The sequence below is a fragment of the Microcaecilia unicolor genome, chromosome 4 (genome assembly GCF_901765095.1).
Source record: "Microcaecilia unicolor chromosome 4, aMicUni1.1, whole genome shotgun sequence".
NCBI lineage: Eukaryota > Metazoa > Chordata > Amphibia > Gymnophiona > Siphonopidae > Microcaecilia > Microcaecilia unicolor.
This window is the reverse complement of record NC_044034.1, coordinates 317,258,179-317,273,347: the sequence shown is the minus strand read 5'-3', so window position 1 is coordinate 317,273,347 and position 15,169 is coordinate 317,258,179. Positions and strand designations below refer to the sequence as shown.

The 15,169-nt window shown below is 42.2% G+C and overlaps 1 protein-coding gene across 5 annotated transcripts in view; it reads right to left on the bottom strand.

Annotated features, from left to right (window-relative positions):
* Window positions 1-2,019: 2,019 nt before the first annotated feature.
* ANXA4 (annexin A4) overlaps window positions 2,020-15,169 on the bottom strand; it is a 62,748-nt gene continuing 49,598 nt past the window's right edge. For all 5 annotated transcript variants that reach the window (XM_030201888.1, XM_030201890.1, XM_030201891.1 and 2 more), the window contains 5 exons: window positions 15,066-15,159; window positions 12,525-12,620; window positions 11,264-11,322; window positions 6,039-6,161; window positions 2,020-3,838 (listed from right to left, as the gene is read on the bottom strand). In XM_030201888.1, coding sequence (XP_030057748.1) covers window positions 3,779-3,838; window positions 6,039-6,161; window positions 11,264-11,322; window positions 12,525-12,620; window positions 15,066-15,159 — 432 coding nt within the window. In that variant the 3' untranslated portion in view covers window positions 2,020-3,778. The remainder of the gene's footprint in view (window positions 3,839-6,038; window positions 6,162-11,263; window positions 11,323-12,524; window positions 12,621-15,065; window positions 15,160-15,169) is intronic.

Below are 15,169 nucleotides of genomic sequence, written 5' to 3'. Positions count from 1 at the left end.
AAGACCTAGCTATTCCAAAAATCGTATGTGTAATGTTTAATTAATTCTGTATTTGCATTTATATTTGTAAGCTGCTTTGAACCTAATTGCTGGGAATTGATGGAAGTACTGTATCATCATCACCACTGGTGCACAACCTGCAAAGAACAAAAATGAAAAAGCCCTGCAAAGTGTTCAAGTAAATCTGGGCCTAGTGCACAGTAAAGCCCTGAGTTATAATGCGTTAAGCCCAGATTTTACCACACTTTAGTAAAAGGGCCTCTGTATCTCCCTGTCTTTTCCTGTCTTCTTAAGAATGGCTGGGGTTCAGTTGACTTCCTGACATTTTTAAATGGCCTCAAAATGAAAGGACATGGCCACTTCTGTCATATGGAAAGCAGACCAGCAGTAAGATAAAACTTTATTAGTGGTATTGCATACAGGAATATTGCAATATTCCTGTATGCAATATCACTAATAAAGTTTTTATGTATATATACTGCTGATCTGCTTTTCTGTTTTCCATGTTGGAGTTTGCGGATCGCTTGCCTTGCTGTTTCTTGGGACCCAATTCTATTATATGAAAAAACTGGTGTTTGCAGGAAGGGTGCTAATTTCAGCTTATTTTAAAAAATAAAAACGTGTTACAATGTGACTTTATTAAATTGTAAATTAAGGTTAACCCACAAAAAGGTGCACCAAGCTTATACCCCTTTTACCAAGCTGCGGTAGCATTGGAACATGTTTTTTTGACACACACCGATGACCCCTTTACTGCAGCGGGTAAAAGGCTGTGTGTGTGTGTGTATGTATATATATATATATATATATATATATATATATATATTCTTTTAAAGGAAATGATCCCGTGCTAATCACAGGGATTGGCACACGGCCATTTTCATAGGGAGCTCTTACTGCCACTTATTTAGGTGATGGTAAGGACTCTTGTGCTAACCTGGCAGTAACTGGGCAGCACATGGTGCTGCTCGATTACTATATGGTAAGCCCCGGCGCTACAAAAATACTAAATATTTTTGTAGCGCCTGAAATGGTGTGCGCTAGGGGTGGGCACCAGGGGCGTAGCCATACCTCGGCGTGAGGGAGGTCCAGAGCCCAAGTTGGGGGGGCACAGTTTAGCCTGCCTCCCCCCGTCGCCGACCCCCCCCGCCACTTTCAAACCCCACTGCCGCCGCCGACCCCCCCGCCACTTTCGATCCTCTCCCTCCCGCCACTGCCGCCAGGTACCTTTGCTGGCGGGGGTCCCCAACCCCTGCCAGCCAAAGTCTTCTGCCTTGGTTGATCTGTTTCTGACTCCTGACGTCCTGCTTGCACGTCCCGCACGGGGCTACATACAGGATGCGCACGCAGGACGTCAGGACTGACAGTAAACAGATCAACGAAGGCGGCGGAGACCGGCGCTGAAGAAGACTTCATCTGGCGGGGGTTGGGGACCCCCGCCAGCAAAGGTACCTGGCGGCGGAGGGAGGGGGGATTGAAAGTGGCAGAGGCGGGATCGAAAGTGGCAGGGGAGGGTCAGTGGTGGGGGGGGGTCAAACGTAGAGAGGGCCAAGGCTAAATCTGTGGGGGCCCATGCCCCCACCTAGCTACGCCCCTGGTGGGGACTACTGTCAAGCTCCAGCGGTAGTTCCAAACTGGGCACATGGCAAGCCCTTTGTAAAAGTCCCCTTAGCATTTTATTACATCAGCCTGTAGGTATGTTTTGTTTCCACAGTGACAGACTAAAAGAGAAAAAAAAAAGTCTCTTGAGAAAAGCTTTTTTTCCTACCATAAAACTGTTACTGTGGTCAAGCATCCCACATCCAGGTTAATATGCCAGAGTGTCATAAGGATGGGGATGAAAAAGAAGAAAATAGGATTGAATGTGCCAGTCTACACAGCAACCCACAGGCCCAAGTCAACAATACATTACAAAATTTTGAAAAATGCCCTGCACCTAAAATTCCAATCTCACTAGAAATTCAATAGAAAAACCCAGCAAAGTGATTTTACTAGTTGAATAAAAGTGACAAAGCAGAGTCTGGTTCATTATGTTTTTATGACTAACTGCAAAAAGATTACATGTGGCTTCTGAGATGATCTGAAGTGTAATTACATTTTAAGGAAAGTAGTAAAGCAATTCAGGAATATTAGCACATACACCATCATCAGAAAGGTTCCCAAAGTCTAAATGAGTGTTTTCATCAAACATTAGGACCAAATATTTTAAAATCCTCAACATACAAAAGGTTCTTATCAGTGAGGCAATGCTCCAAATATTGCCCATACCAATAACAGTATCCATAATAATAGCATTCTTAGCCTCTTGCAAATGTTCTAGGAGTTGGCATCAGAGGATTGCAAGACCATCTTGATTATCTTTGACATACGGAGAAAACAGCAAGATCAGGAGACACTGTCACTTAGATTTACATTTGCTTTGCATTACTGTGGATGACCAACACCATGAATAGTATGGAGATTTCAAAATGCAGCTTGTGTTGATCTGTGGTGTTGTAAATGGGAAGTCTTGCAATCAGCCCAGTAGCAAGCGCTGCCGTGCAGAGCAACTGGGTTCAACCGTCAGGAGGTGCGATAGGTGTCACTGTTGTATGATGACTGGCACAATGCAATGACAGAGGGAATTACAAGAACAGTCCGAAGTGAACAAAAACACCAAATGTAGCCATCCACAAGATACAGATGATTGATAGAAGGGAGCAAATTTATTGAAGACCCGACAGTAGCCATGTTTTGGCAAGTTGCCTGTATCAGGTTCATCCACAAGTTGTTCAGAACAGAACACTCCAAAAGAGTTTGCCTATTGTTCAATAAGTGTAGAAGGCACAGAATGCAAAAAGGTACCATGTTTTACCAACAGAAAACACTTGCCAAAACATGTGTACTGTTGGCGATACATTGTACTTTACAAGACTGCGGTGGGTTCTCATTTTACTTGTTTGTTGCTATTGGATGATATTTTCAAGCAAAACCACATATAGCCTTCACTGTGTGACTTCTGCACATATTGAACAAATTGTGGATGACCCAATACAGGCAACTTGCCGGAACACGGCCAGTGTCAGAAAGGAGCAAATTTTTGAAGGACCTGTCAATAATCTGCTTGTTGTGGCCACCTACACCTGAATTTTTGTTTGAATTTAGTGTTCATCAGGTGCCACTGTTTTGGCCCTCGTCAGATGACTGGGCTGGCTGAATTGGTCAGTAGTGTGGGGGAAAAGAGTGATGAAGACAAACTAGGGTAGATGTGAATGGAGATCATGGTGCTACAGCCCAACAGAAGATGTCCTAGGGTTCTGTGAGCTGGAAGAAGTTGCTGAGCCAAAGAACAGGCACTAACTAAGGAAGCCTCCAACACCCTCTGTTCACACAGTTTAGGATTGTACCTACACTCTGATTTCTCCTGAAGTTGAATAAGGCACTGTACAAAGGAAGCCTGAGATGGCGCAAGGGTGTAAATCCTGTATATTCTTTCCTGCTCCACAATGTAAGGCTGACTTTCAGAAGAATTAGGCCATCATATATATTATGGGTGTGTAAATCATCTAATTTTTTTAACTGGTAAAAACTGAGGGGATCTTTTACTGAAGATTAGCACATATTATCAGCAGTAGGCCCATAATAAAGTGGGTCGTGTGGCAGATAATATACACTAAACTTTTAAGACCCCCTGAAATAAGCTAATATACAAAAACATTGCTAACATCTAAGCACACTCATTTAAAAAATATATTAGAATGAACCACCCATTCCTAACATCTTCTGTCCTCCATCACTTTTAATCTTCTCCTCCACAGAGCTTAAGAAGAACTTTTCTGTAATCTCCTGAACAGTCGCCCTGGGGGGGGGAAAGGATAGAGGAATTATTAGCAGAACATTAGTGTCAATGAAGACCAGATGCCGGTTCCTGTGAACTGTTAGACAGATGAAAAATCGGTGTCAAAAATCATCATTTGCGCAAGACTCATTTTCAAATGTGGCAATGCACAGTGCATAAGCTCAAGTGCTCACAGGCCATGCTAATATCTAATCAGTGAAAACTTCATAGTAAACTTGGTTGTTTCTCTAAAGCCTTGGAAAAAGATTGATGAACTGTTCTACAGGGATGGGATCTGATTAGCAGCAGCTGTGTTGTGGTTCAAGATGGCCACAATGTCATTCAGACACGTGGAAGGCAGTCTAATGTTCTTGCTTGCTGTGACTTTTCCATGATCACCTGAAGGACTGTACAGAGCTTCTTAAAGGATCTGCAGAAGATGATTCAAGTCGCTAACAATGAGGAGTAATTCTGGCATGTTGCACCTCTGAGACCACAGCTCTGTCATAAAGTATGATAAACGTCTTTTTCTATTTAAAGTGATGATGGTAGCCGTGTTAGTCCACTTTTAAAGGTAATAAATAGAAATAAGACAAAACATAGAAAACAAGATGATACCTGGACTAACTTTTTTTTTATCTTTAAAGTTTTTATTGCATTTTGTCATATTTACATTCATAACATTTAACCTTGAATAAACATCAATTTTATGGCTCTCTCTCAAGTTTACCTCTATATACAAACTGATTAACTATTTCGAATTACTTCTTTTCCGTTTAATTACATTTACAACCATCAACCCATAACATATTCCATTCTTCTTATCTTTGTCTTTTAACTTTATTGCAACAGGCAAACTTTCCCTTAATTGCTAAATATCACCCCATGTTCAACTCAGTAATCCCCCCGGATTCTCTAGTACCCTTCCTCCACCTTTAATGCCCCCTATGTGTTCCCCCCATTAGTCATGCAAATGTCTTTTACTAATATATGGTTGTCCCCCCTCCCCTTAATACCTGGACTAACTTAATAAATGTTTTCATTAGCTTTCGAAGGTAATCCTTCTTCTTCAGATCAGAAATTTCTGATCTGAAGAAGGGTTACCTTTGAAAGCTAATAAAAAATGTATTAAATTAGTCCAATAAAGAAGGTATCATCTTATTTTCATTTCTCTGTTTTGTTTTATTTCTATTTATTACTTTTCTGTTTAGAAATCACATACACACCACTGGGCAGAGGAGAGTTTGGGGTCACTTTCAGAAATTGCTGAAGAGTTGAGGCAGCCCAAATGAAACAAAAGCCCGTTTCATCAGTTGTATTGTGGACCCGTTCACTCTCTCATTTCAGGCATTATCAGCTGTAATAATCTAAGCAACCCTGTTGCTGGGCAAAGGCCAGTTTGTTGTTTAGGCTTTCAGTGCATTTTTGACCTGTCTTTACTAATACAAGGGAACATGAGAGAAGGCTATACCACCCTACAGGAAATCATGTAACCCAAAGTGCAGGAAATCATTTTTGTAAATATTTAGAAGTAAGAAAATCACACAGTAGTAATTTCTTCAAAGGGAATTGAATATAGCTTTTTCACATACAAAAATCCCTAAAGGGCTCATAATCCAGGCCTATCCATAATAGTCTAGTGATTAATCTCACATCAATCTATATTATAAAAATCTCAACATTGGCCAATGTTGTTGCACCATCTTCATTGGGGAAAACAAACTGTGCATTTTACAAGCCAGTCCTGGAGTACCCCTTAGCCAGTCTGGAAATAGGGCAGTGCACACAAAACTCTCTCATAGTAGATGACGGCAGATAAAGACAGACAGTTAACTGCCACTTCATGCGGGGGGGGGGGGGGGGGTAAATGCACCTTTTTAGATTTGATTACTTGTAATTACATCAAAGAATAGCAGTGAACTTAATATATCATCTTCCTTAAACTGAAGTACATCCTAAAACTCATCTGAAATATACCTTTCATGAGCGTCATCATGATTGATCACCACAGTAATCACAAGATTAACGTTTCTTTGGCTTCCCTGTTTTGCACTTCTTTTCAACTCTTTTTGGAAGGGGTTGAGGGGACTAACGTAACTAACACTGAGGGAATTATAATGCAACAGTCTACCAAGATGGATAACTAAAGTTGACTCCAGCCAGGGTGAGCTTCCCAACTTCTCTTCCCCATTTTATCCTTGGTAACAACAGCCTGGCTCACCTTGATGAAGGAGTAGAGAGACTTCCCATACATCCTTTTGAACTCAGCACGGATATCCAACATATCGATTTCACAGCGAGATACCATCACACGAACCAGAGTTCTGTCATCTGTACCAGCACCCTGCATGAAAATATACATTTCCAAAATTACTGCATGACAGCTCCCCAAACCCTGAATCCATAACAGTCCTCTTTCTAACACTCTCGTGCTCTGTACAGCTTGACTTACCAGTTCCTGCATTTCTAGGATGCACGATTCTGACAAGTATTGCATGCTAGCTTGGTGTACTCTGTAAAAGCATTTGATAGCATGAAATGTCATTCTTCCACGCCTCCATATCTAACCCTCTCACACAGCCCAGGCTTTATGTTTTCTTGCCATGTAGACAAGGTAAATCCTGAAATATCCAGAGTACCTGAATGTAACTCACCTAGAGCTACTACTGAAAAAGGTGCGAGCAAAATCAAAATAAATAAATAATTAATAGCTAATTAATGGAGATGTTATGAGGGTTTTATTTTTGTAACTAAAGGAATTCATGAGCTGACTGCAACCTTTTCGCAGGACAGTTCTGCTTTTCTTACTGAATATTCACATGGAAACCTGTATTAAACCAGAGAGCACTGTCAGGATTATCTGTCAAAGGGAGCAGTTCTTCACTCAAGTACAATGAACCATTCCTTCAGTGTCCGAGCAGGCAGATTCTCAACACTGCACAGAAAAGATTCTTCATATAAGAATTCTCTTGTTCCATGTGTTTAACTGAATTCACAGCAGAATGCCCTAATAGGGCACCAAGCAGATAACATCCACACAGAGAAGGCAATGGCAGCACAACCAGTTTTCAGCATCAGCAATGCATATCACAGAAGCTTGAGGGGCTTCTACTCAATTTTATTTGGAGTTGCTAATATCTTTTTTTTTTCCCAGTAGTAGCTCAAGGTGAGTTATATTTAGATACACTAGGCATTTTCCTATCCCTAAAGGGATTATAATCTAATTTTGTACCTGAGGCAATGGAGGGTTAAGTGGTCCTTTTACTAAGCTGCGGTAAAAAGTGGCCTGCGGTAGTGTAGGCGCATGTATTGGGCTCAGGCTGGACCAGTTTTTACCACAATCTACAAAAAAATGGCTTTTCTTAATGGGATGGGATGGGAAAAGGGCCTGTGGTAAAATTGAAACCAGCATGCGCCCAAAACCAGCCTGAACCCTTAATGCCACCCACTGATCTAGCGGTAAAGGCTCATGCGCTACACGCACAGTGACCGGTCAGCACGCGCCAAGTGCCGATTACCGCCGGAACTGGCCTGTGTAGGAGGAAATAAATAAATAATTCATCCACGTGTTACGGGCATGCGCCAAATCTGAAATTACCGTCATAAGGGTGTGCTGGCCTGACACTAGTCTCATTTGGGCGCACACTGCACGCGCGTAGAGTCTACCGCTGCTTAGTAAAAGGGCCCTTAAGTGAGTTGCCCAAGTTCAGAAGGAGAACCAGTGAACTTTGAACCGGGTTCCCCTGGATGTCAAGCCCTCTCCACTCCACTATGTCGAACGTTACTCCCACCCTACCTCAAAATATATATTGTCAGGAAAATAAAGGCGAGAAAGATTAAGTAAAGGTTACAGAGACAAGAAAAACAGTCAGATAAAGAGATTCAATTGACAGCCTTCAGGCTTAGACGATTAGAATGTTCAACATATCTGAAGACCCCAAGACCGACCAGAAACAACACAGAAGTGGGATATATAAATCATCTCATTTTGGGGAATGTGATGGAGATTTCTGCAAGACAACCCCTATGTGGTGCTTCAGAGATATTTTATAAAGGCTTTACACAAAAAAAGCTGTTTTGCACACAGAAAAGGACTAGATTCTATAAATGGTGCCTAAAAAAAATATTGTTTAGCACTTTTCTGTAAACCGTGCTTAAAAAAGTTAGGCATGGTTTATAGAATAGTGCTGGAACCACAACTACATTTAGGCATGACCCTTTACACCAATGTAACCTGGTGCACATTTCCATGTGTAAATTAGGCATGCATCTCTCTAATTCTATAATGCACATAAATTGCAGGAATGCCTCCGACCCACCTGCCCATTCTCCTCTCATGGCCATGCCCCATTTTATGATCCACGCACTAAAAGTTACGCACATCTCTTTATAGAATATCCCTAAAAGGATGCAATTATCTGCGCTGATTGGCTTGTTATTCGATTAAGTTGTGCACGCACCCACATTTTTGCCCACAACTCAAAGCACCATATATAGAATCCAGGGGGGGGGAGGCTTTTATAAAACATGAATACTCCAAAAATCCAAAAAACTGTACAGAGTATAAAATAGAAACTGTTTAATTGTACAACAATACTCTGCTATTGATTGCTAATCAAGCACTCGTTTTCAAAAATTGATATAAGTAAAAAATAGCCTCAGGAGCCCAGGGTACCTTTAAACTAGCTCTCCAGCTGTAATGGCTGACATCATAGGCTTCTCCTCCGTCCGAAAAACATCTACAGAGTAAAAACGTCCCCAAAACAACTTTAATAATGGAAGAAAAAGTCTGTAGTAAAAAAAAACGAAAGGAGGGGTAGTTACTATATATAATTGGAGTGCTTAAAAAAGCAATAGTACTACTGCTTTTTTAAGCACTCCAATTATATATAGTAACTACCCCACCTTCCGTTTTTTTACTACAGACTTTTTTCTCCATTATAGAAGTTGTTTTGGGGAAGTTTTTACTCTGTAGCTGTTTTTCGGACAGAGGTGGAGCCTATGATGTCAGCCATTACAGCTGGTGTCCTAGTTTAAAGGTACCCTGGGCTCCTGAGGCTATTTTTTACTTATATCAATTTTTGAAAAGAGAGCTTGATTAGCAATTGATAGCAGAGTATTGTTGTACAATTAAACAGTTTTTATAAAACAGGACCATGTTTTTTTTATAGTATCTGTGAGCAGGCACTCTTTGGAGCACTATCTGGGTGATATACCTTTGGAAAACAGGTTTACAATAGGCATCCTGTAATAAAAATTACCCCTATAATGGCTGAGAGTTTCCTGCTGAATGCCCTGGGACAGAGCGCAATAGGCATTCTCCCCCTTCCACTAGTGAAAGAGACCATGCTACATTAAAGCACATATGCATAGACCTGTCTATTAGAAAATAGCAATTAACAATGGCTTAGGACCCCATTAAGTATAATCTAGATCAATGGTTCCCAAACCTGGTCCCAGAGGCACCTCAGCCAGTCAAGTTTTCAGAAAATCTACAATGAATATCCATGAGAGAGATTTGCATGCAGTGGAGGCAGTGCATGCAAATCTCTCTCATGAATATTCACTGTGAATATCCTGAAAGCCTGACTGCCTGGGGTGCCTCCAGGACCAGGTTTGGGAATATTCACTGTCTCCTGGGAGGCAAAAGAATGCTTTAATGAGACCATGAGGCATATTTTCAAAGCACTTAGACTTACAAAGTTACATAGAGGCATATTTTAAAAAGAACTCAGAATTACAAAGTTCCATAGTAACCTATGGAACTTGGGAGTCTAAGTGCTTTGAAAATACACCTGATAGTAACCTATGGAACCTAAAGATCTCCCATGTCTTTGGCTACTAGGTGCTCTGCAGAAGACTGGATGTACACCCACTGAAACCGAGTTATGATCTTATTCAGGTCAACTAGACAGGGGTGAGGGGGTAGAATAAACTGCAGATTCAGATCGTATTCATAGTGCAACTGGGCTGAATATAGATTATCAAGATGTTTAATGGCAAGGGTGGGGGGATTGTACTTTTTGTCTGTGCATATTCTATCTGCCTGACTCTCTCTTATACAGCAATTGTTTATTATAAATTTATATGATACTGTGACTGGTGGTTGGCCTATAGGACTTCACAGACACAGGCAGTTTGCAGTGCAGTCAAAGGAAAACTTTATTGGCAGAAAATAATTAAAGCAATTTACAGTCTGTTCCTCTATCACAGACTCTTTCCAGTCCTGGAAATCAACCCCAGTAACATTCACTTGCTTCTCTTTTAGCAGTTCTATCTTCTTCAGTACAATTCCAGTTACTCAAACATAAGTCCAGGCTTGGCTCCAACTAGGACACTCAGAACTTGGGTCTTCACACGAAATAAAGGCACTCCTTTATCTTTGCAGTCTTCTGTTTCTTCTCATGCAACCCTCTGAGCTAGGGCCACTCCTTGCTTCCCTGGGACTCCCTCACAGGTACTGAAGCCCAGCCAACACTTTAGGGATAATTCCTTCACTTGGAGCCTCCCTCCAGGAGATCTCTCCTCCTGGAGACCTCTTGCCTTGGGGTCTCTTTGAACTGTTCTGCCTCAGGGAATTTAACCACCTCCTTACCCATCCTCTGACTCAGCCTCTGACATGGCAAGTTTAGCTCCACCGGCTGTAAGGTGGCTAACTGCGACCTCGGTGAGGGAGTGTTCCTAGGGACACTTGCCACTATACCATTCACTCCCTCACAATTTAATATTCTAAAACTGCTCTGATTAGCAATTGTTGGATATGTAATATATATATGTCTGTAAATTAAACTTATTTGGATTTGTCTCACGCCTTTATCAGCTGGAAGGCTCACAATTCAAGTTTGTACCGGAGGTAATGGAGAGTGAAGTGACTTGCCCAAGGTCATACAAAACCAGATTTGAACTGGGCTTCCCTGGTTCTCAGCCCACTGCTCAAACATTAGTCCTCGTTTTCACTCCACATATCAATCATGTAGGACCCAAAAGGTTTCAGAAGGAGCATACATCAGATCGTGTGTCTTGTTAGTGTGTTCCTTACTGGTTATTAATATAAAATTGTGCACCGCTTAGATCTCCTTGCCACAATTAGTGGTCTAGCAAGTTTTTAATAATCATAAACATACACAAACACTGGCATAGGTAGAGCAGGGGGATGCCCAGTTGCACATTTGAGAAATCAGATGCCAGTTTCCTCTGCTGTGTGAAAGGTGTGTAGGGAGGGAAACGAGCTATAAAAAGTGCACTCCAGTGGCAAGAGAATGGATGGCACAGGTACCACTACATAGCCTAGCTGGACAAGCTCTCTCCAGCAGGCTGCCAGTTCCACAGCCATATTTGTGACAAGATGACCACAGACAGGACAGTGCCTTACAATACATTCAGTAAAGTGGTAAGAAGTACAAAGCACAGATAGGCTTCATTATTAAAAACACAAAACAATTTTACCTTCATGGATTTGTACAGCCTGGAAGCAAAATATGAAGGTTTACTCCTTAGGCATCTCACTGTGAGAAAACACAGCACAAACAGGACATAAATAATGAGTAAGTCATTAAACAAAATGGTTAATCAGCTCAAATTATGTCTCCAGAGTAAAGCAATCAGCAACCCAAGCAACAACCTACAAGATAATGCATGTTCCAAGTAGCTCATAAGCAAATGCTGCTCATCAGACTCCATTCCATCCCACCCTGCTATATTAGTGCTAGGACACTCAGCCTAGGGTAGCTTACCAACACACACACCACCCTCACAGGAAAGCACATCTGTCACTCATACACTTGGGTGGTATCACTTCACAAATTGTATGAACATTTGTAATAGAAGTGAATTTTAAAGATTGTTTTTCAACTCTGCTTTGACCAACAAGTGCACGCGGGGTCTGTATTTTTGATTAGAAGTAATTCTGTTTGTATGAAAATAAGTTGGAATGTAGAAGATAAGACACAGTTCTAATTAATTTGGTATGTGAAGGGAGAGGTGGAGCCTGTTTTGAGTTCAGACACTGGCCACCTGGACTGAGAAACATGGGACCACATTCCCACAGTATGGCTTGTTTACCAAAACAGAGATCAAGCATTCTGTCATTTTCCTTAGCACTGCACATGAGTTCTAAGCCTAATAAAAAAAGGGGGGCCTCTTACAGTGAAGCTGGAAGCTCATCTATGGATGGATGCATTGCATAGAACCAGACTCCTGGTCAGACTCCAGCTTTGCTGAAAAAGGGGCTTCTCTCAGCTGATGTAAAAAGCCTGGATGTAGAAATTAAGGACCAGTGATGATGTAATGTATAGTGTATTATTGCTTCTTTTCCTGGTCTAGAAACTCCTAGCATTGCTTGGATGTAGGGACCAGTGATGTAATGATTGTTTCTTTTCAGTTATATAGCTAATCATTGTGTATTTTAGAACCTCTAATAAAAGTCTCATTTACCTAATACGAATCCAAAAGAATCCACAGTAATTACTGAGTAGTCTGTATCAGTTAGACAGGCTATAAAACCAGGTCGGAACAACATTGAAAACTTGAATAACCCCACTCTTACACAGACTCTACAGGCTATAAGATTCACACACAGTGAACACTCGCAAAGTAAATAAAATCAACCATAAGCATCCTCCTCCAGTCTCAGACACATGCATGTGGCAATTTTGGCCAAAATGATGAATTCCAAGTTCATCCCCTCCCCCACCACAAGCATACTCACCCACAGCCAGAAGAGAATCTTCAAAGCTTCCTGTCATCTCAGATTTTATACTGTCATCAATAGACTTCTTACAAATCTTTTGGTATTCTTCAAAAACTGAGTGGAAGAAACAGAAAAAAAATGTCTGGCAATATAAAGATCACGTGAATAAGGAAAGTTTTCCTTCTCATAGATTAAAAGGAAAGAAATGCCCAAATCGAGCTATTGGTACATCTGTAAGCAGAACAGCCTTAGCACTTGTGGGGCTCTGTGCAAACCATTTTGGTGGGTCCCCCACCTACACGGTTTGGCATCTCCCCTCTCTCCCTTAAAATTTGTCTGTCTTTAGATGTCACCAGCAGCGATCTACATACACTGCCTGAGGTCTGCTCTCAAGCCTTCCTTCTGACCAGTGGCGTTCCTAGTCTCGATGACACCCGGGGTGGATCGCCGATGTGCCCCCCTGGGTGCAGCGCCCCCCCCCCCCCCCACGAAATGACACCTCCCCCTCCCCGGCGAAATGACACCCCCCCCCGGGTGCACGCCGCTGGGGGGGGGGGGGTGCCGCGGCGCGTGCCTGTCGGCTCCAAGTTCGCTACGCTAACTTCGCTGGTTCGCTGCAGCTCCCTCTGCCCCGGAACAGGAAGTAACCTGTTCCGGGGCAGAGGGAGGGAGCTGCAGCGAACCAGTGAAGTTAGCTTAGCGAACTCGGAGCCCACAGGCACGCGCCACGGCACCCCCCAGCGGCGTGCACCTGTGGCGGACCGCCCCCACTGCCCCCCCCCTTGGTACGCCACTGCCTCTGACCCATCCCTTCCCCCTCTGACCCAACCTCCGGGTTCTGCAGCTCAAAGGGAAGGCTCCTGAGCAGGCCACAGCCAGCATATGTCAATCACTGTCACTGCTGGTGACATCTAAAGACAGAGAGAAATAAATAAGGTAGACGGGGGATTTAGAGAGGGGAAGATGCTGAACTGTGTGGGTCAGGGGTGAAGCAGAGGGAGAGATGCCTCGGAGGAGAATAGCAGCAGCAGAAGCTAAGAAATCCAAGGGAGATGCCCCCCCCCCCCACGATCATAGGAGTCCCTAAGAGTGTGGGGCCCTCTGTGGTCACCTCTGTCGCCCCTGCTTAAGAATATAAGAATAGCCATACCGAGGCAGACCAATGGTCCATCTAGCCCACTAGCCTGCTTCCAGCAGTAGCCAATCCAAGTCTCAAGTATCTGAAGGAATTCCAAATAGCAGCAAGATTCCATGCTACCAATCCCAGGGACAGCAGTGGCTTTCTGCATTTCTCTCTCAATAGCAGACTATGGACTTTTCCTCCAGGAATTTGTCCAAACCTTTTTTTTAAATCCAGATATGCTAACTGATGTTACCACATCCTCTGGTAATGAGTTCCAAAGCTTAACTATTCACTGAGTAAAAAAATAAATTTCCTCCTATTTATTTAAAAAGTATTACCATGTAATTTCATCGAGTGTCCCGTAGTCTTAGTACTTTTTGAAAGAATAAACAATCGATTCACATTTACACATTCTACAAACACTCAAGGTTTTGTAGACTTCTATCATATCTCCCCTCAGCTGTCTCTTTTCCAAGCTGAAGAACCCTAACCTCTTAAGCTTTCCTCATTTGAGAGGAGTTCAATCCCCTTTATCATTTTGATCGTCCTTCTTTGAACCTTTTCTAATTCCTCTGTAAGGAGGAACCAAGGAAGCCAGGAAAGATTAAATCAAAGTTAGACCTAACTGGGAAGAGAAAGTTCTCCAAAAAAAGGAGAGTTGAGGTACCAACCTTCCAAAAAATAAACAAACAAACAAAAAAAATGCCAAGTTACTCAGATCCAGACTAGAGATTTTGGGACAGTCCTGGATTTCTGACCACTTCAACTTGGTGTATTATGGACTTGTAGCACTGATTTCAATGGGCAGGATCAGGAAGAACAAATCCCACGTTACTTTGTGTTGCAAGTTCAAAACCAGGACTGGTGAAAAGAAGTCTCCAGTCTGAAATAGCCACAGTTGGAACCAGATTCTACATATGGCGCCTAAAAAAAAATCCAAGCAGATTTGAACATATTCTATAAGATTTAGGCACGGTTTATAAAATATGCTTAGTTGATACTGTAGCGCCTAAATCCATGTGTGCCCATTTATGCCAATAAAAACCTGGTGTAAATCCATGCACGCAGATTTAGGCGCACTGACTTGTATTCTGTAATTACACGCGGAAATTTTGGCATATCCACAATAAGCCACGAATACATCCGTAAACACGCCCCTTTTAAAGTGCGTGCATTTATTTTGAATTGTATGCTTTAGAATGTAGGCGCAGTTCTTTATAGAATACGCTTAGTGATTCCCACACATAAATTCTGATAACTGCCAATCACAATTCTGACTTGGACGTACTCACAGTAAGTTAGAGAAAGTGCATGTGGAGCTAGACTAGGTTGAAAAAAAAGCTGACGTGTGTGTGTGTGTGTGTCAAAGGTAAGGTTTGAATCTACTTCTTTGAATTCTAGATCAGAAAAATCTTCCCTTTCATCCTAAGTCTCACCCTTAAGCAAGTGATTCCGGTTCCTTGTACACAAGATCATCAGGAATTTCACCTCATCTGTCCCCCACTTCTTCTCACCAGCTTCGTATAGATCCTAGGACCAG